The 21,558-nt window shown below is 40.2% G+C and overlaps 1 protein-coding gene across 1 annotated transcript in view; it reads right to left on the bottom strand.

The window, feature by feature from the left end:
• ENOX1 (ecto-NOX disulfide-thiol exchanger 1) overlaps positions 1-21,558 on the bottom strand; it is a 409,234-nt gene that overhangs the window by 43,817 nt on the left and 343,859 nt on the right. Inside the window, exons 15-16 of the mRNA XM_063595931.1 lie at positions 11,663-11,770; positions 7,594-7,650 (exon numbers count right to left, since the gene is read on the bottom strand). Coding sequence (XP_063452001.1) covers positions 7,594-7,650; positions 11,663-11,770 — 165 coding nt within the window. The remainder of the gene's footprint in view (positions 1-7,593; positions 7,651-11,662; positions 11,771-21,558) is intronic.

Here is a 21,558-nt window from a genome sequence, read left to right on the forward strand (position 1 = left end):
TATATGAAAATATCACAGGTACCTGAAAATACGTACATCTATTATGCACTGATAAAATACATTTTAAAAACCTATTTAATAACATGGACAAATGCTCATTATTGATAAAGAAAAATGTAGGTTGTAAAATTGTCCATATGATATGCTATAAATTTGATAAAAATGTATATACATGCACATAAACAAAGATAATGGAAATACAAAGAAGTGGAAACTAATTTGTGAGTGGTGAGATGGCAAATGGTTATCTTTTTATTTTTTCTGCATTTCTACATTTTCCACAAAAAGAAAATGGTACTTAGGGATAACAGTATTTATGCATATTTATATGTATGTATATTGGCTCTATAAAAGTTACCAATCTCCATTCAAAACAATTACTTTTGCATTTATCTTTGGTAGGATTATCATGAACCTTTCTGGGGGAGGACATTCTGTCTCCAAAATGGATAACTTTTGTTCAGATCTTGGTTTTATCTATACAGGTATCCATGTCCATGTCAGACCATTTCACACAGCACTGAAATTTGTTTCCTTTGCCTGATTTTCTCTAACCTGGCCTGGAGGAAGAAGGTATTTTCACTTCTCTAAACTCAATCTGTCAGCTTTATTAAACTTGCTAATCCTGTTACATGCTCCAAATTCACTAATGACCAAGCAGGTACCACCAACTCTGGCCCTGATAAAAAGGACAAACTTCTAGCCCCAGCCTCCAGCAGTGGAAACATAGTCAGCTGGCATTGAGGTGTCTGGGAAGGAAACTTCTCTGAGCCTTGACTGGATACAAGAACATTCACCATGAGCCAGCTTCTGTCTGTTTTTGACAGCAGTTCCCTCTCTAATCCTTCCTTGGAGCTCTGTACATGCTGGGATGGGGGTGTCCTAACAAGGTCCCTTTGCAATCATTGACCTTTTCAAGGGTGCTGGGTTGGGACATGTGTGGATTTTTTCAGTTGGAACTATGGGTTTCACAGTGAATTACAGCACATACAGTTAATTCACAGCAGAAAATGTGGTGAAACAGCTGGAAGAAGGCAGCTGCATGGGGCAGGGGTTGTAGAGGGAGAGTAGGGTTAGAGGTGGGGAAGGAAACAGTGGCAGGAGAAAAGCAATAATGTTACAGGGCTATAACTGGGGGAGAAAAGCAAGTTCTGGGTATGAGCATTTAATATGTGGACAGGGTAATATATTCAATAGGGTAAAGGAAATATTAGTCCACGAAAAATCCACCTTCTTGACTTCAGGCATCTGCAGAGCAAAGGTGACCTCAGACATCTACAGATATGGGCCCATCCCTCTCTAAAGGGAAGACAAAGTGGCTCCTGATTTTCCAGTTGAGCTTTTCTGGAGGCCGTAAAGTTCTCTGTACCACTCATTGTGCCCCACTCCTACTAGACTCTCCTCCCAAGCCTACCATGGAGCCAGTCCTTCCAAAAAAGGTCTCGTCTCCAGAGGATTGCTGGAAAAATACAAATAAATTACTTCAAGCTCATCATTCCCACTGTGATACTGACCTACAGGCAGAGAATGAGTCCTGATGGAATGAAACAGGACTAGCAGGTTTTGGTAAGTGAAAGGCATGAGGACATGGAGTCAGCTCCATGTGGGGGCAGAAATCACATCTTTATTACTCATCACTGGGTCTCCAAAACCTTGCCCAGTGCCCAGTGTGTCCAAGGCTGGGTAACAGTAATGTCTAACACATGCTGATCACATCAGCACTGCAAAGCAAGGCTCACAGTACCCTATGAGGTAGGTATGGTTATTACCTTAATTTTGGAGGTGAACAAAATGGAAGTGCAGGGGTTCAGTGTATGGCTTAGGGTCACTCAGATTGAAACTGGGCTGCTTCATGTCCAGATCTGTTCTTAACCTCTACACTCTGCTGCCTCCCTCAATGAATGTTTGTGGGTGTACCAAGTAGAAAGTGATGTCAGGCTGTGTGGGGACACAAATGAGGTCTCTGTACAGGTCAAGGGCAGCAAGGAGGAAGGCTGGAAGGAGAAACATATGGAGCAGGATGCAAGAGCTGCAACACCTTTGGTCCCAAGCTAGTGTTTGCTGGGCTTAGTCCTGGTGGGTCTGGGCTCATTTTCCTTTTTTTTTTCTTTGAGACAGAGTCTTGCTGTAGCCCAGGCTGGAGTGCAGTGGTGCGATCTCGGCTTACTGCTACCTCTGCCTCGTGGGTCCCAGTTCAAGCAATTCTCCTACCTCAGCCTCCCGAGTAGCTGGGATTTACAGGCATGTGCCACTATGCCCAGCTAATTTTTGTATTTTTAGTAGAGACAGGGTTTCACCATCTTGGCCAGGCTAGTCTTAAACTCCTGACCTCGTGATCCACCCACCTTGGCCTCCCAAAGTGCTGGGATTGCAGGTGTGAGCCACCGTGCCCAGCCTTATTTTCCTTTTGATAGAGCTGTGGGTTGGGGTGAGGAAGGTGTGAAACCTTGTATTTGTCCCTTTCTGCTTTGTCTGCTCCTCTCCCAGTTCAAGATCGGGGCCCCTAAGACCAGGCAGCGAGTTCTGGGAAGAAAGAATCCAGCCTGAGTTGTTTTTTACCTTTAGAAGATATGGTCCCATTCTTTCGTACGGGTTGTCTTTTTCTTTTTTGCCTTGTTTGGTACATCAGTATGTATTCTCTCTCACGCCTCCCTGCCTAAAGGGTGGAAGCTACATTCAGAAACTGAGCAGAGGACTCAGCACATGCAGAGGTTCCCTCACATACATCATTAAAATACATGGTTAACGATAGCCTTCTGCTGTGCTGTACTAAACTTGAAGAATGTTCTTTGCACATATCTCTTCCATACGCTCCTAATGTCTTTACTCTGACATATTTAAAGACAGCTCTGAGGATTTACTTTCTTAAGGAGGTGACGTGAAAAACTGAAAAGTCTTTTTTCTTTTGTGTTTTTGTTTTACTGGTGAATGGGAAGGGTGTTCTGTTTGACAGTGGCAACCTTCAGCATCACCAATTAAACCTCTTTACAAATTGCAAATGATTTCTTTAACCCCAGTGTGGGAGTGTGAATTGAGCAAATAGAGGAATGTGAGGTAGCAACTTTCCTATAACAGAAACAAGGACAGGAGGAGAGAAAATTCATGGAAAGCTTTTAGATCAAATTGTTTTAAACATTGCTGGCTGAAGCTGTCACTGCATTTCATTCCTCCTACCTGATCCTACAGTTCTCCCTCCTCATCCTTCCCCTCCACCAGACACACACATGCAAGGATCATAGGTGGCGATCCTGCTGGGAAGAAGGTCATCAAAAAAGATGCAAGATAAGAACATGATATATATACATATATATTTACAATTTAAGATGTTGATATCTGTTATACATAATTACCAGGGACCAGGTTAGTTATTCAGCAGTCCTAGGAACGTGGAGATAGCTCAGAGACAGAGATGAAAAGAAAATTTATAGGTTTGCTTTCCAGGAAAGAAAATTGGGTCTGAAACAACTGAAATCCTTAAAGAAACTGGAATAAAGGTTAGTTTTAAATTTGGTTACACTTAAATGGTTGACTTGCCTATCTGTCATTAATATATCCAGTTCCAAATACAAAGAGAAAACAACCAGCAGGCATGAGTGTGAACTGCACAAGTCCTCTTGGAGAACAAGGCCTTTGCAGTTGACGTCAGTTTCTGGCCCTAACAGTTTTAAATCTGCTTTCAGAAAACTTCTCCTGGGCATGCATTCGCAGAAGATCTTGTGATAAGGGGCAAGGGTTGGGCTTTTTAAGGGTGTATCTGTTTTGAGACCTCAAGCATGCTGGACAATGTGTTGGTCAGATCCTGGTGGTACACAGTAGAACATAAAAACAACAGAAAAGTAATACTAACAGACCATGAGCTAGATGAGTCTTGAGACTAAGACAAATGAGGAAATACAAGACTCTACGTATCCTTTAGTGGATTCCTTCAGGACGACTAATAGATACTATAAGGGTGCAGCAGCCGCACCAACATTCTGAATGCCAGGCAATTCCAGAAGTTTGAAGCTCCCTGTCAGACTCCACCACACAGCTATTAATATACAGAATCCCCCAGAAACAAATATGAGATGCAACCAAGATTTATGGATATGTTAATTACAGAATTATTTATAATAGCAAAAACAAGAAGTTAAATGCCTGACACACAGGCGTGTGGTTCAATTATTTCACATCTACATTATACAGCCATTAAAAATCATGTCTTTGAGGAACACTTGGTGACAAGAAAAATATTTATAATATAATGAAAAATCAAAAAGGTACAAAACTGAAGATAAGATGATAGTATTTATTTATTCATTTATTTACGGGCTTTTCCCTCTGGTCATATACATGACTGGAAAAAACTAAAATAAAGCGTTAATGGTGGTTATCTCTGAGTAATGAGATACCAAGATTTTTTTTTCCTTACCCCCATATTCTTTTCTTTCTATAATTTGCAAGCTTCAAACATACTTTTGTTTTTTACTTTTATAATAAAACATAGTGGTTTTAAAAAAACAATTGTCAGCTCTCACAAGAACACCCAGCTAAGCTGGCACCAGTCCACTGTATAATTGTTATTAATAAATGATAATGCATGAAATTCCTGCCCCCAGATATAAATAATTATAATGAAAAATAATTTATTTATCTCAGACAATAGCCTTTGGGCCAGAGGCTTTAAACCTTGTGTTCTGCCTTAAAATTCATCCTGCCAAAAGTCCTGTCTGCTATATTAAATACTTTGTTATTTGTTGAGACAGGGTCTCGCTCTGTCACCTACATTGGAGTGCAGTGGTGTGATCTCGGCTCACTGCAACCTCTGCCTCCTGGGCTCAAGTGATCCTCCTGCTTCAGCCTCCCAAGCAGCTGGTACTACAGGTGTGCCATGTTGCCCAGTCTGGTCTTGAACTCCTAGGCTCAAGAGATCTGCCCACCTCGGCCTCCCAAAGTGCTGGGAATACAGACATGAACCTCCACACCCAGCCTATATTAAATACTATTGATGCATGAAGAGAGAATTAATACTTGTTGAGTATGCACTCTAGGCTTGGTGTTAATGTACATGGTTTCATTTAACACACAAACGAGGAAGGTGAAGTTCAGAAATAATTTGTCTCAGTCACATGGCTACTCAGTGATCAAAGTGGATTCAAACCCTCTCAGTCGGGTTTGAAGGCCTTGTCTCTTTTGACCACCACAAGGCTGGTGGCAACTTCAAATGAGACGTAGACTTCATTTCAGACATTTAAGAATAGATTTGCAAAATATGTTGCCAGTGCTCCTAATGTGAGGGCAAAATAATTGATGATTATTTCTTTTCTTTCACATACCCTAGTGGAGGTACTGGGGAAACTTCCAAAAGGAGACAAAGTTCAGACAGAAAAGAGGGTAAGTAAGTAATCCACCAACTGGGAAACCCCTGATAAAACAGGCAGTGATTGTAAAGATTAGCCCAGCCCTCTGCCTAGGGAGGGAGGTGGCCACCTGCAGTGACTGGCAAGGACTGTCAGGCTCTGTTACTTCACAGATATCTCCCCCACCCCCTAGGTCAAGGTGCTGCTCTTCCTTCCTACTGGGCCAGAACCGCATCTCTCAACAGTCATTGCTTTGAGTTGATAACAAAGCCTACGTCATAGACTCTAGACAGGTATCTTAAAAAAGCTGAAAACTTTCCTGTAGAAGGGACAAAGACCTCGAAGATTATCTCACTTTACTTTTTCCATTGAATAATAAATGACTTTTAAAATTTTTCAAAAAGGGCCTATGGGCTAGATACCGTGTTAGGCCTGTCTATACATGTATCATCTAATTCAATCAGCAGATCAATTTATAATCAAAACATCTTAGCTAGAACCTCATAATTACAAGTACTTCCACATACATTATCTCATTTGCTTCTCACAATAAGCCTTAAGGAAGGCAAGGTAGGAGTCATCCCCATTTTACAAACTAGGAAATTGAGGCCTACTGCCACTTTGTCTGGCTTATTGGAACAGACAGCAGCTTCCCTGGAAGCCACAGAGGGACTGGCCGTGTGTGGAGTGGATATGAAGGTTTTGGTTGAGAATGTGGCAGCCTTGTGTCCCTGGAAGAGAGGGTGCTGAAGAAGGGTTTTAGGGTAAGGATGGGGGTCATGAATATGAGAGTGGAAAGATAAACTATGTCTCACAACATTGCCTATGGGGAGCTCTGTATGAATGGCTTCCTCCTTTGGCTTTCTACTTTCTCAATCCTATTCACTCCCCAAAACCAAACCCAAGTCCCACAGATCCAGGAAACCTTTCTTGATTATCTAGCACAAAGAAACCATACGTGTAACACCTTCAGGTTTTCCCAGGCCTTAGCTCATTACAATATTATGACATGCTTTTGAGATAGGCTTTGCCATTCTTTTTACAAGTGAGAAAAAGGAAGCTCAGAGAGGTTAAGTAACTTGTCAGGCTGATACATTTAATAAGCAGCAAAGTCTGGATTTCAAACTACATCGCATCATAGCTGCCTCAACTTCCTGTACACTTATCATGTCCTGTATCTTGTCATGTGTTTCTTAATTCCTTAACTCAGTTGTAAGTTCCCCGAGGGCAGACAACTAGTCTTATATTTCTTTGTAACCCCCATTTCTGTTCCCCTAGAACTTAGCAGAGCACTATGAGCACACAAGTCCTCAATAAACATCATATGTTAAATATCTGCTGGGTAGGAACAATAATGATTAAGGGGGATTTTTTTGATACTCTGAATATTAGGCTCTCTGTTGTATATAATTAAAACAAGAGTGAACAAGAAATATATAATTTCTCCTAGCTCTAGTGTAATCAGGCATTCATTATCATGTCTAATTCTGTGTTCAGTGAAAAGAACTGCTTAGTAAGCATTTTCTTTGATGAGGATAATCAAATACAGATATCAGAGAGATTTAAAAAAGACAAAATCATCAAACATATGGAGAGGCAATGATCTACAGGGTATAATATTCCATCTGAGACTAAAGAACTTTCAAGGCAAAAAGAACACTTGTTTACTTTTTGACAATTGGATATTCAAGGAACACTAAGAGAGGAAGTCACGGTGTAACTGGGATCTTGTACCATCACACATTATTCTCTATCAAGAAGATGGATGCACTGTGCTACTGTTCTGGGTGAGGAACAGAGAAGGAGTACATTTCAAGGGCTATTCTGAGAGAAGGGGTTTTCTCTGAGACCTTTTCAGCATGTCAGTCATTTAGGTACCACCTTCGCTGGCAGGCAAACTTAATGAATATACATGCAATGCGCAACTGATTACCCTGTCGGGTCTCTTTCTATTTCCCTCCCAGTATATCATCAGTTATAGTTTTGGAAATACAAAGAGCTCAAACAGACTCACTGAAATTAGAATTTTTGATGGTGGGGATTAGCTCACATACTTCTAAATTGACATTTGATAAACTAGGCTGACAATAGCAGTGCCTGTCAATCACATTTTCTTGCCAAACCCATATATTAATCTTAAGCTGCTGACAGGCAGAGCTTCTGATTTCCTTTATGTGGTAGATAAAGTGCTACATCCCCATGTGTTCAACCAACATCAAGCAAGAAGAACAAATACCAGGTTTGTGGTACCTACATTTGAATCCTCATGGCTGTGGCCATTGGTCTCGACCAATTCCTTGGTACCTTTTAACTGCAAATTTTAAGGAAAAACAACACAAAACAAAAAAATGAATAAGCAAGCAAATCTCTTAAGTATATCATCTTGTTAACTGATTTATCTGAGGTTGCATTTTATAAAACTTCCAATGAGGTAAAACAGATGGAGCACATATTTCTAATGAGCCTTATTGGAGCCAGTTTGAGACCAATATTTTATGAAGTTTGATGCCTGGCAAAAGAATAAATGGGTCTTGGTCATTATTTTTTAAATAATAAGATTAGAAAGCAGTTCCATAGGCATAAAATGTATAAAATTGGTTCTTAAGAATAATAAATGATTTCATTTCCTAGTTGGATTGCTATTAATTTAAACCCTGCAGTGTTTGCAAGTTGCCACCAGCAAAATGATGTTATATTAACGATTATTCGTGAATGATGCATTTTCAGCTGCTTTTAACATGCTACTGTGCTACCAGACAGGTCCTCCTTGAGAATATATTTGAATGACTGACATCTCTGGAGGACTAAAGATGGTTGCTTCTTTGGTAGAGAAAGAGTTTGGATGACATCTCCTTGGCCGCTGAGGCATTAGAAGAAATGATATTTCTCTAATGAGATTTTTAGCAGTGAACATTTGAAAACATTTCTCTTTCTCAGAGGCTTAGGAGTAATCAGTTATAAGGAGGTTTCAGGAAACCTTTAATTGTCATTTTATCCTATCCTGACGCAAAACAGACATTTAGAATCAGACGGCAAAGGAAGAGGGTGAGCTGGCTTGCAACTGTTTTGCCAGTATTTTTTCCTGACTTAGGAAAGCAGCATCTCCTCCATTATCTTTTTTAAACCTAATACAAAGTATTCATGGTAGGAAAAAATACTTAAGATTTGAAAGAAAATCAATGCACATATACCACCAATGTGTTTGATTCATAACATTGGTTCCTTCTGGCTACTTGTGCATATTAAAATGAAAGCTTCTTTAGTTTTTTAAGGCCAGTCTTAAACTCCCAGCAAAAAAAAGCCCTACCCACTCCATGCCAAAGAAGGGGTTTTGCCAAAGGAATGGTAACATGAAGAAATTGAGGATCGGGTAGTTGATTATGGACCAAAGGCTCTTTGGCTCATTTCCACATCACTCCCACTTAAGAAAAAAGTCTGCCCACTGTTCTCTAGGGCAACATCATTGATGGTTCTACACACGACAGACAGAGGGGAGCATGGGCGATGTGTGGCATATATGACAAGGCAGAGGTGTGCCACAGTGATAGGAATACTGTCTATTATCACAGGACACAAAAGGACTTTTTAAAATCCCCTCACTCTTTTCCTAGCTGAGGGTTTCTTATTGTAGGTATCCCTCATCTTCATCAACCTCTCTACTCATCCCACCTTAGGTCCTGTAGCTTGTGCTCCCATGAGTTCGAGTGGGGTTAGCTCAGAAGGTCTTGTTCTTTTTCAGCAGAAGTAAAGGACTATTTTGTGAATGTCTGTTCCACCTTTACGTGTTTACCAACATAAATGTGCCAGTTGCTCTCCTCTCTTAAATAAACTCCATTCTTCCCATTCCATGATGTCCTCTAATTCTGCTCTCGCTTTTTCTGCTCCTGTTTATTCTCCCCTCACTCCCTGTCTCCTGGCATTGTTCACTCCGCTGTGCTCCATTGCCAGAACCGTGGAGGAAACCCCTCCCCGCTGCAGCCCACCCCTCTCCTTCCTCGAGCTGCAGCTCCAGGACAGCTGCTGCTTTGTTCTTCTCTCTGCTCCCTGTTCTTCTCTCCTTTAGCTGCTACTCTCCCCCAGGTAGGGCTGAACATCCTGTCTGATGAAACTGAGGTTTGTGAACAAGCTCCAGAGGTAGGAAGCTATCCTCATTGTAAAGGAGATGAAAGGCAGGAGTCAGTGGGGCCTGGAGGGACCTAGAAAAGCTGCATCTTTGCAAATGGGAAGACTGAGAGCTTAGGGGTTAGCGTGGCCTTCCCTGGAGGGGCTGGGGCCTGAGGGTGGGAAAGGTCTGCCCTCAGGACCTATCCTTTCTTGTCAGGATTCCCAGCACAGGGCAATCCTGTGAATAGCAACATTCCAAATCTGCAGAGCAGGGTGTATCTTTCCCTGCATGTGTCCATTTGTTTAGGCCACATCTATGTGGGCACTGAAACTGTTTACGCATGGAGTTACTCTACACAAATCCAAAGAAAGCCTCAAAGGCAGTGGTCAGTGGAGGTGAGAGGTGTCATCAGTGCACATCTGTGTGTGGGTACAGGGACATGGAAAGAAACCTGTACCCTGCATGGCCCCTTTTGCAAGAACCACCAAGGGGTAGCAGGTGAGGGGCTCTTGGACAAACAGCTTGGTAATAGCACCAGCACCCAAAAACATTTGGTGTCAGGCTTAAAGATTCTTGGTATCTGTGCTTGTAAAGAGCTATCCCATTGAAATTAATATTGCAGATTTAAAATTCTTCCTTCTCAATTGTATTTTCTAGGTCTTTAATGATTTTAGCTGTTTCGAATCTTCTTCACGTTCTCTTTTTTTAAAAATAATGGAGAGTGAAGTGTGATGTTTCACCCATAATTGTGTGTGCTCTGCTCTTTAAAAATGCATGCCATAACAAGATATACCAATACTTTCAGCAAAACTCAGAATCTATTTTTATGACTAGGGTTTGGACTTCAAAATAAAGGATTTGAGTCATTTAGAGAAAAGAGAAATTCACCCCTCCCCACTCCAGTCAAAGCTATCTAAAAGAAAAAAAATCGGGGTGAGAGAGCAGAAAACAACAAAAGCTCAGAGCTATATCTGGTTGATTTGGAGCAAATTTGGACCAACTCAGTTCCACTTTGCTGGGAGTCTTTTCGTAATATAACAGTGGAAAGCACAGTGATTTCAGGTCTCCTCAACTGCAGGTCATTGTGAATTCAGTCAACTAGATTTTTCATTTCAATCTACTATATCTGAAATCATACAGAGTCAGCCTCAGTACAAGTTACTGAATCTATATTCATCATATAAAGATAATTATTAGTTTTATAAAGCATTTTCTTCCAAAGCTATAAAGGTTTATAAACTAATATCTGTACTTTTCTCTCACAAATCACTCATACCTTTGGGAGAAAATAACTAAAAAGATATTTTCTGGACCCCAAACCATCAAAAAAAATCACTCATAAAGTGACACAGAGCTGACTTTATATTTTCTCAAATGTCACCTTTGAAGTTATGTATACAGTGTAAGGTTATTTATACAATATAAAACCATAATGTGTATGAAAAATTTAAAACAATCTGCATTTGATTACTCACAGAGGGTTGGGGTAACTGTATGCAACTTTTTCCATCAAATTACCATTCATACATTGTTGGCAGCAAGTGAAGGCCAGAAATAGGAAGGCATTTCAAGAGCTCTCCTGGCTCCTCTCATGTAGATAGTGGGCTTAGATTTCACTCTGCTGCCTGCCGAGTGTTCCATCTTACCCTGCTGTAAGACAATACTTTCCAATCCACTTATCAATGTCAGGCCACACTTTTGTATCAAAGAAAGCCAGAATGAAATGATCAGGTTTACAAACTTCATATAAAAGGTCTGTTGCTCACCATGGTTAGATAAGTACCCTGATGCACAGGGAAGATATTTTTTAAATGTTGCTATGAATCAGTCCTTGTTCATGTGTCTGCAGGAGTCTCATGGGTTATGCTGAACTCATTTTCCTCACTGTTAGACTTAAGAGGAAACCAGCTGCTTACTTTGAAACATACCTCATTGCCAGTATTTTGAAACTTTATCGAAATTTGATTGTCTTCTGGAAGAAACTTTCACACAACACTGGCAGGCTTGGGCAATCTAAACAAGTACAGGAGTGAGGATAGCGATGCTGGGAATGAGGTTATAAATTCCGCATAGCAAAGCTGCTAGGAAGTTTGACAGGGTTCAGACTAATTGTACTGCAGATTACTTTCAGTAAATGTTTGCACGGGTGACGCACGAGGGAGGTATGCAATGGGGTGTTTGGACTGATTCATAAATCAGAGCTGTTTCATTCACTTACTTGTTCCTGCAGGACTTTTAGTAACGCTTGTGTATGGGACTGCTCTTCCTTTGCTTGTTCCAATTCTGACTTTTTGTTGTTTAACTCCTCCTGGATGGTTAGCAATTGCTGTGAAATTAAAGGATATTTAGCATAAGTAGGATTGAAGGTCAGGTGATTTAAAAATATCCACAATACCCATTCAAAACTATGAGTAGAAGATGTTTACAAGTCTTGAAGCTTAATTCAGACCTCAGTTGACCTTGTGTGTTTTCCGCACTAAGTATCAAGGGCATTGCAGTTTTGACACACTTTAGGTTGTTTGTGATACTGATGCACAAAACTTGTTTTCATATTTGTGAAGGCATCATTATATTCCTTTGAGCAAATGCCTATTTGTAAAACTATATAGGATAGTGCTAATACATTACATTCATAGATGAAAAAATTATAATATAGTCAACTTGTCCAATGTTGCTTCATTTCACATATTACAGTAAAGCTAGCTTTACAGTAACTCTATAAAGCTACTTTGCCAAGTGGCTGGGACCACAAAAGATCCTTTTACTTTCTCTGTTATGATGGTGATGTTTTATTAGATCAGTAGGACTGAAGTCCAAACTGCAATCAATATATCAGCTGAGAAAACTGCTGATATAAACTGTCAAAACATCAAGCTATGGCCTACACTGCTATTTTTAAGCAGGGCCACTGTATGGATTTTTGTAAGCCCTGAGCTTCCCTTGCCCTATCAACTGTAACTCATGTGAAGGCTTTCCTTGTCTGCCAAAAGCACAGCGCTGCGCAGTGCGAATTCTTTGGGACATGGTGATATGTTAATATATACATAGGCTGGAGAATACATTCAAGAGCTGCAAAAAGGCCCTGGAAACAGCTCTGACTATTCAGAGCTTCTTGACAACAAAGGACTGGTTCGAAAAGACAGAGTGCATTTCTTCTGCTACTGTACATAACAATTGCTGTACTAATGATCTGGAAATGTTAGTGGATTCCTGCCATGAAGAGACCTGTCTCCAATAGCCAGGCTACTTCTTCAGGGCCTTGACAAGCTGGCTGCAGAGCTGCCTGGCCAGTTCCTAACCATCAAAGCCTGGAGAAACACTGGCACTGGATTTCTCAGGCTTAAACCTACCAACTGGAAGGATTAAATTAAATCTCCAAAACTACTGGTTTGGGGGGATTTTGCAGGGTAGGAAGTACTCAGAAAAACACACTGTGCTTTCCCTGGGGCTTGCTTGTTCTGCTAACTACTGTGGCACTGGGTATAAATGTAAGAACCTACTTTGGTCCTGTAGCATAAACAGTGATTTCTTGCAATTTTCTAAAAGCTCAGTGTGTCCTATTTCACCACCTGCCCATGGAATAATCAATCACATGTGAGGTAATGTACACATTCCACATGCGCTCACTTAACAATTTGTGGGATTTAATTGTGCATCATTGGTTAAAGTACAGAAACCAAGGAGCCCATTTTGCACTTTGGCACAGTGACAAGCACCTACATTGTGTCCAGACCGTGGGGAATGGCTCTGTTCCTTCATTCACATTCCTGACTGGCCCTAGAACAGTTCCAAAGGGAACTGGTGCCCTGACTTGGGTAATGCCGAGTGAATTTTACTTCATGAGACGATTTCAAATCCAATCCTTAAACCTCTTTTGAAAAATGAGCCAAATGAAAGATAGGAAGTTGTCTTCAAAGGTAGGTAGCTTATGTTTGCTTACTGCAGCACTTGAGGTGGCAAAACCAAAAATAACTGATGTCCAGAAGAAGGGAGGTGGACATTAATAATGGTGTATCTGTATCATCAGACACTATGCAGCCATTTAAGATGAAGTTGCACAAATATCTTCTAATGACACAGAAGAAGCTCAAAAAGCACTGCTCAGCAAAAAATACATTCAGGTTACAAAATTTAACTTTGCAGCATATTCATAGGAAAGGATCTAGATGCTGTCTCTGGGTGGGTGGGTTCATGTATCTTTCTTTTTTGCTTGTCAGTTTTCTGGTATATCTGTAACACATACTGCTTTAGTAATGAGAAAAAATCAAATGAATTTAAGATCGGGGAAGAACAAAGAGAGGAATACTACTTGGACACTTCTCTCAGCTATTACCAATACTGTGAATAAATAAGAGGGAGAAGTGCATTGGAGTCTTCATTTCATCCACACACTTACAACTCTTCCTTCTATTAAAACACACACACACACACACACACACACACACACAAAGCGTGTGTGTGCATATACACCCCTTTCTCTTGACCACTCTTCTTCTTTTAACCTCCCTCTTATCTCATCCATTCTTGGATTCACACTTTTTAAATGAAATGTCTTCCCTCTCATCAGTGCTTCCTTTTCTTCTTATGTGTCAATGATGTAGTGTCTAGATTTTTATTTCAATGTGTTTTTCCAAAACATATATTGTCATTGTTTTGTGTGTATTTTTATGTGATATTATGTTTCTTATTGTTTGCTATGTTTTAAATTAGCTTTATGTTTTTAAGATCCATCCATGTTACTATTTTGTTGTTAATGAATTTATTAAAAAATCTAATAGATTTTCCCCTTTTATTCCCAAAATGTGCTATACATAAGGAAACTTTGAAATTCCCTTGAGATTTTACTGAGCTTGATTTATTATTATTTTTTATTATACTTTAAGTTCTGGGATATATGTGCAGAACATGTAGGTTTGTTACATAGGTATACACGTTACTATTTTATGTATCTAATCCATGCTTCCACCCCATTTTACCCAACCCAATCTCACAGTGAAGGCCATTCAGATTACCCCAATTCTTCCCGCTGTATACAAGCCTGCAATGGAATATGCTAGTGCAAGTTCCCTTATGGCCCTGTGGGAGGATTTCCCTGGGATGCATATCCAGTGGTGGAACTCTTAGGTAAAAGAGTGAATTTGGCAAAGCTGCTCTCTGGGATGGTTATGCCAGTCTACCTGCCTGTCAGTGGTGTGTAAGAGCTGCTGTGCTCTACTGAATAATAACACTAAAAGCATTGTTCGGCTTTCTAATTGTTGCCAGTTCAATAGAACACCACGATTCTTCATCTTTGAAAAATTTTGTACTTCTTTGATTCCCTGTGATTTTAAGCATCTTATATACTTGCTAGCTATAGGGGTTTATTTATAATTTTTAAAATAGTCAAGAGCAGTGGTTCTTAATTCTGACTCTCCATTAACATTATCTGGGAAGATTTTCAAAAAAATACTTATTTCTGGGCCTGACAGAAGACCAATTAACTCAATATTGAGAGGTGGGACCCAGGCACTGACCATTTTTAAAACACCTTTACAGGTAATTATTCTAATGTGTAACTGGGGATGAAAACCACTGTATCCTGAAATGCTTATTTAATCTTGCTTATTTAATCTTCAGTCTACTATAATGTGACTTTAATCCCTAGTACTCTACTCAAACTGTTCTCACTACAGTCACCAGTGCCTTGCTAATTGCCAACTAGTATTCCAGGTTCTTTTCTTCTCACTACATGCTCTCTCCAGGGGATCCTATTCACGCCCATGGCTTTAACTACACATCACATGTGCTGGTGCTTTACAACACTGCCTTTACAGCCTCTGCCTCTTTCTTACCACCTACCAGACCCTTCACTTCCTGTGTTTACAACTGTGCCCATTAGCACACCTACCCTTCCCACCCCAACCAGTCTAAACGTCTTCCCCTGGTATCCAGAGTTAAAACCTTGAAGTCAACGCTGGCCCTTTCATCACCTTCACAACCTCTTTGCCGGTTCCTTGACCTTTTCTCCATCCCATCCTTGCTGTCAGAGTAAAGGCTACCATCTCCTCTCCTCTGGGTTTTTCCTGTTCCCCCTGCCATTTACCCGACACTCCTGAGAGAGTTGACTTCCCATGAATTAAAGTGCTCCCATGATTAAAAGTACTGTTAATTCTCTAACCCCTATAGATAAAATCTAAACCACTAAACTCATCCTTCCCCAGACATGCCAGCTGCTTCCATGACTTATGACAAGTTTACCACTCAGAATTCTGCCTGGCTTATTCCTACTCATTCTTTAAGCACCACCTCAAATGTTGCTTTTGGCCCAAGATCAACTCAGATGATGCCTTTGTAAAACTGAAAAGGGCCCCATCCTCTCTAGGTAGAGACAATCCCTTACCAGGCATATGGTTGGGCACTGGCTTTGAGGCTTGATTTCATTCCCACTTACCCCTTTGGCCTGCTGCTCTTGTCCAGGGCAGAACCTACACTACGAAATGCGGTAGCCTTGGGTTCTTGCTCCAAAAAAATATTCTCTAATCACTGAAGCAAAGTTAGTTCGTCTATCTTCTTGCTCCCAAAGCACTTAATTCAGTATACCACATTTCATATCTGTCTTCCCAACCAGACTACATTCACCAATATTAAGGTCAATGATTAGGTTACCTCTAATATATAATAGCTGCTGAATGAATAAATGAATAAATGAAGGGATAAATGAATGTTTGCTCTTGTTTCCCCACTTCTATGGGATTAAACCATGATCCAACAACAAACAATAAAAAACCCACCAAAACAACAAAAACAAAAACGACCCCCAAAAACACCTGAGGAATGATAAACTACTAATGTATTGTTCTAAACATATGGATACATAAAACTTTTTGAGGAAAACAGCAGTTTCATTTAAGACATTTTGTTTCATTACCTGGCAGTTCCAGATATCCTTTTTAATCTGAAAAGAAATATTTCTCAACAGGCTAAGGAAATCCAATCAATGAATTTATAATTACGTAATTTATTCTTCAAGTTTCACCACAATAAGAACAAAATCACCATTATCAGAAAAATAAAATCACTCCTAGACTGTTTTCTGCATTCTACAAAGTTAATGTGCTCTTTTGTTTTCAAGGTATAAACTCATAAACTAATATTTATATATTCAAAACAATGGTGATTCAAAACTGCCACTCTTCATGTGACTAGAGGTCCTATAAAAACGGAGGTAGTTCACAACTAGATGATTTAAGTCAGCCTTTCTGGTCTTTTTCACTTGAAATTTATGAGTCTCTATAATATTCTTTCCAGTTTGAATTTTTAAGTACTAAAGTGCCTCAATTATAGAAGTTCATAAGCAGCTAGAACTTAATCAGAAGAGTCTCTTGGTTGGATTGGCTGATGGCAGCGTAATTTTAACATTTGAGAGTGTGGCATTAAACAGATGCACTATTACATTCTTTGGTGGTTACAAGGGACTGTGTTCCAATTAGACAATTATCCATATGCCAATCAAGTGGAAACACTTGGGCGGACCATAAGCAGGTAAATAAATGCTGTACCTGACACATCTTGATATTTCCAGGCCACTGATTTAATGGGATCATTTGTAATGCTCTTTGGGGATGCAGACTTCAGTATGTAATGGGTCTTTCTTTCTGACAAATTCAAAGAGCATTACAAATGTTATTTGGAGCCCTAGAATAAGTGAGGTCACATTTCCATTTTTACAGATGGGAGAATCATGGGCACATAGAGATTAAGTCATGTATCCAAGGTCATGCTGTCTGGGAGACACCTACCACTTGCACAGTTCAATTTTCCTACCTCAACCCGTGGTTTCTATCCTGGCAATCACACTGCACTGTGAATTTGGAATGGAAATCAGAACATGCCAAACTTAAAAATCCTCCTAGCAACGACTTCTATCTAAACATTCATCATTTCCATTTAGGAGCCAGGCTTGTTAGAGACATGCTTTTGTGTATACTTCTGTGAGCGGTGTGGCAAATTTGACGTCCCTTTAAGAACAACAACCCCTTCCTTGTCTTTTTTCTTAAATTGTATAATTTTGTTACCAAGGTGAAGTTTTTATATAGTTAACAGACTATGTAAGTTTGGTTCCATGAAAGTCATAGATGACAGTGCAAATACCCTATATGAAATACATCAGCCACATCTTGTTGTAAGCTGAAATTCACAGGATTGTGATTAATTCAGGAATCTTTGGCAGGATAGTGTGGGGTTAGGAGAACTTCTGTGGGATGGAGGAGTAAATACCCTTTCTAAATTTAGGTTGGTGGTGGGTCAGGTAAACTAACACAAGGTAGATAGATATAGACAGTGACTGACACCAACACACACACACACACACACATACACACAATTTCTTTTCTTCTTCTGTTTCAGGATTTCCCCAGTGCTTGGCTCTTTGTTTAGTTCTAAAACAATCTGCTAATATTTATTCATTCATTCCTTTAGTCAACACTGAGCTCCTGCTGTGTGCATGGTACTGGGCTGGGCAATGTGAAAGATACAGAGGAAACAACAGTAAATAGCCTCTCCTCTAGATGCTGGGTCACAAAAATTCTTACATGTACATGATAACTAAGTCAGGACAATACAAAGTACTCTTACAATGGCTATAACTAGTATGGTTTCCATAGGAATCCAGATTTCTGGGGATCAGTTTAGGGGTCAGGAGAATGAGCTCAGGGGATCCATCTTGAATCATAACTTGTTCCACTTATTGGAAATGAGCCACTGAATATTCACGATAATCTAGAAATATTTGAACCCATAGAATGTTATCAATTTAAATTCAATGTGTTTTTTACTCTTTTGGTTCAGTTTTAATAACTGTTGTTCCATCTCTGTAACTTTGCTATAAATCAGATGTCCTACTCAGTGGGATAATCCTTTAAGGCTAGTAGAGTATCACCTAAGGAAATGAGCCCCAGAGGTTTCCAAAGGGAATTCTCACCAAAGGCGATGGTGGGTGTGACTGCGTCTGATGGTCTCATCCCAGCAGTCCTTTTAACATTTGCTCTACGTGGCAATACCCATGAGTGTCCTGACCCATCCTGCCTCTGTACCCTGTTGCCAACCTGATTTTTCCCAGTATTTTGGCCTGCAATCTGAACTCCACCTGTGACCAGCTCTGCCAGATCCTTGTCCTACTGTAGAGCTTGAGATGGAAGTATACACCCCTTAATCCCCTTTCTCTTGGTGGGATCCTGTTACATCCCACCGCCCCACAGCTTACTGTGTCTTCAGGTCTCCCCAGGACTCTCCAGACCATCCACTGCTCCATCAAGTTTTGGTTCTCACTGACTTCAGAACTCTTTAGGAATGTCAGCCTTAGGTCCCGCTGATGAGGTCTACCTATGCTTGTTTTCCATCTGACACTGAATCCTGAGCTAATCCCTGATTGTTAGAGAAAGTTTGAGATTTAAAAATTCAAGTGAACATTATCACAACCTAAGAGCAAGGCTTTGCCTAAAGGCAAACACATCTAACAGGATTTCTGACAAAGGAGAGAACCTGTCTCTGGGGAAGGACAATCATTTGCCACCTGGTATCTACAATGCTCACTTTTCTCCTTGGGAAAAAAAGAATTGAACTAGCTTGAATTTTCTTGTTACATGGGCTTGTAAGACTACTCAAGATCTATTCTAGTTTAAAACGTCATCTGCTTCCACCTGGGGATGAAACTGCACTCAACTTACACTAAGGTATGAGGGTATCCAAGCCTATGGCCAGTGTATTAACCCTGGTGCCCCCTCCCTGCCTCAGGCATGGTGACCCCTGGGGGAGAAACGTCTCTTGGAGAGAACTCCACCATTCAGACGACTGATAACAGGAATGCTGGATCATGGAAATGAAATTGTGTTCAGAGCCTAATATCCTATTACACTAGGCTATACATATTTAATTCCTTGGGTCTTTCCTCATAAATCAATTCCTCTAGGCCTTTAATCTTGTCAATATCTTTTCTGATATTGAATTTTAAATGCCATTCTCATTGCTAGGCAGAAGGCAATCTCTCATTCATGATGAGATCAGGCTTCATTTATAGCTGAGAGATGGTGGGAGCATGGCCCTGTTCCCTGACCCTGCTGTTAAGATCCTAATGTCAGCTAGACCGCACAGCCGAGGTGCAGGCCTGCCTGGGTTGATCTCTGAGAGGTCAAGATAATGAACCCTGGGGTCATGCCTATCATTACTCTGGGAGCCTGGGACAGCTATGGAGAGGAGTGAGAAAGCTCAAGTAAGTGTTTCCAAGGGTCTGGCTTCTCATGGGGGTGCCTGAGGCATGAAGGATCCTGCTGCACCCTGACCTGGCAAGGATTCCTGTGGACCGAGGAAGGCATGAGCTGAAGGATGCACACTGTGTGCGTACATCTGAGCAATGTCTCCCAGGGCAAGGGTGAAGGGAGGGCACAGGCTGTGTGTTCGCTAGGGGAAAAGAGGGCATGGAGGAACTCCAGAGAACAATGACTTAGAGCTGAAATGTTTCCAGGTTCCCCAGGGCTGGCCTGGAATGCAGTGGGATTTCCTCTGCTGCAGAGAAAAGGAAAAAAATCCAAGAATCTTTGAGCCATGAAAAATTTCCAAAGGGAGGAGTGAGTTTTTTTAGGACCTCTGGAGGCACAGAGAGGTTGAGAAAACACAGGAAGCCATCTGAGATGCAGATTTGAGGGCCTAAGTCTGCAGCAAGTGGCGGGGCACCAAGGATGGGGCCTGGGCTACCTGCCTTGGTGTAGGAGTTAAGCAGGTACAATTGTACAAAATGTAAAAACAATAATAAAACTAAAGGTGTATCCATCTATCATCACTATGCACCAGCAATTCTAAGCAAAATCATTGATGAAACTCTCCTTCCTCATAACAATCTTTTGCTGATCTAAATTCTAATTGTTGCCATTACTGTTAAGATTTAATAATATGTATGTAATCTTCAAATTAGCATATTCTGTTGCTTACCCTTTAACAAACATTTTATGTGGCAACTGATTTGGAAAATTTCTAGCTTTATACAGTCTGCCCCAGCTCTCTCTCACACATGACTTAGCTGCACACATTTGTTCTGATTTGAGCTTGCTTTGGATAGTGTGTCCAGCCTCCTGTAGCACTACATATATTCTGCATTTCTATACTAGATTCAAAATAAACAATGACAGCACAGTTTTGCAAAGACGATGAACTAGAACTTGAGCTACTTCCATTCATCCCACAGGACCACTCTGAGAATTTTTATGTTTAAAATTTAAAACAATGAAACATTTTTAGTTGGCAAGTGAAAATTTTAGTTCATATGTGAAATATGTTTACGTTTCAGTATTTTTAAAATTGAAAATTTTCTTTATAGATTGCTTGCTTTAAAACTAAAAGACAAATCAAGAAAATGTTACATCAGAGACACAATACTTGCCTAAATTGTGCCCTTTGCATTTGGTTTTATTAATACTTATGATTTAGTGGACAATTATTTATATACAGCAATATGTGAACTATAATCAGGAATCAAAGTTCAAACTGTTAGGTAAAGTAAAGAAAACTATTGAATAGATAGTTGCAATTTTTTCCTTTTATCACACTATTTAATTTTCTTACTGGCATAAATATACATGAAGTTCAAAAGAAAAAAATTTTAGTCTGCATTTCTTTCTTGGCCATTATTATTCATTCCATTTTATGATAATTAATGAAAATAATGTTGTCTAAATTTAGAGGAGGAAATATTTAAAAAAGGATCCTCTGAGTGTTAAATTTCACTAGGTGCACAATTATCAGGCAGCCAGTGCCTGAGACAGGAAGAGTCATGACCTTGGCCTGTTGGGCTAGGGGCTGGGGAGAACTGTTTCATCAGACAAGATTTTAGAGACCATTTCCTTTGCTTGAATGTGCCCCTGGGAGGGACTGGTGTGAAAGACAGATGCTTCGTGGCATTCCCATAATCCACTGGAGTTATTAATCATGATATACTATATCCCAATATGGCAACATTATTCTGAAAAGAAATATAGTCAAGGACTGGCAAAAAGGCAAAAATGAAGCTGCATGTCGGCATTTCAAAGGCTAGCGTGATTAGCTCCATTATCAGCTTGCTGTGCAAGCTTGAACAAGCTACTGCTC

The sequence above is a fragment of the Pan paniscus genome, chromosome 14 (genome assembly GCF_029289425.2).
Source record: "Pan paniscus chromosome 14, NHGRI_mPanPan1-v2.0_pri, whole genome shotgun sequence".
Lineage (NCBI taxonomy): Eukaryota > Metazoa > Chordata > Mammalia > Primates > Hominidae > Pan > Pan paniscus.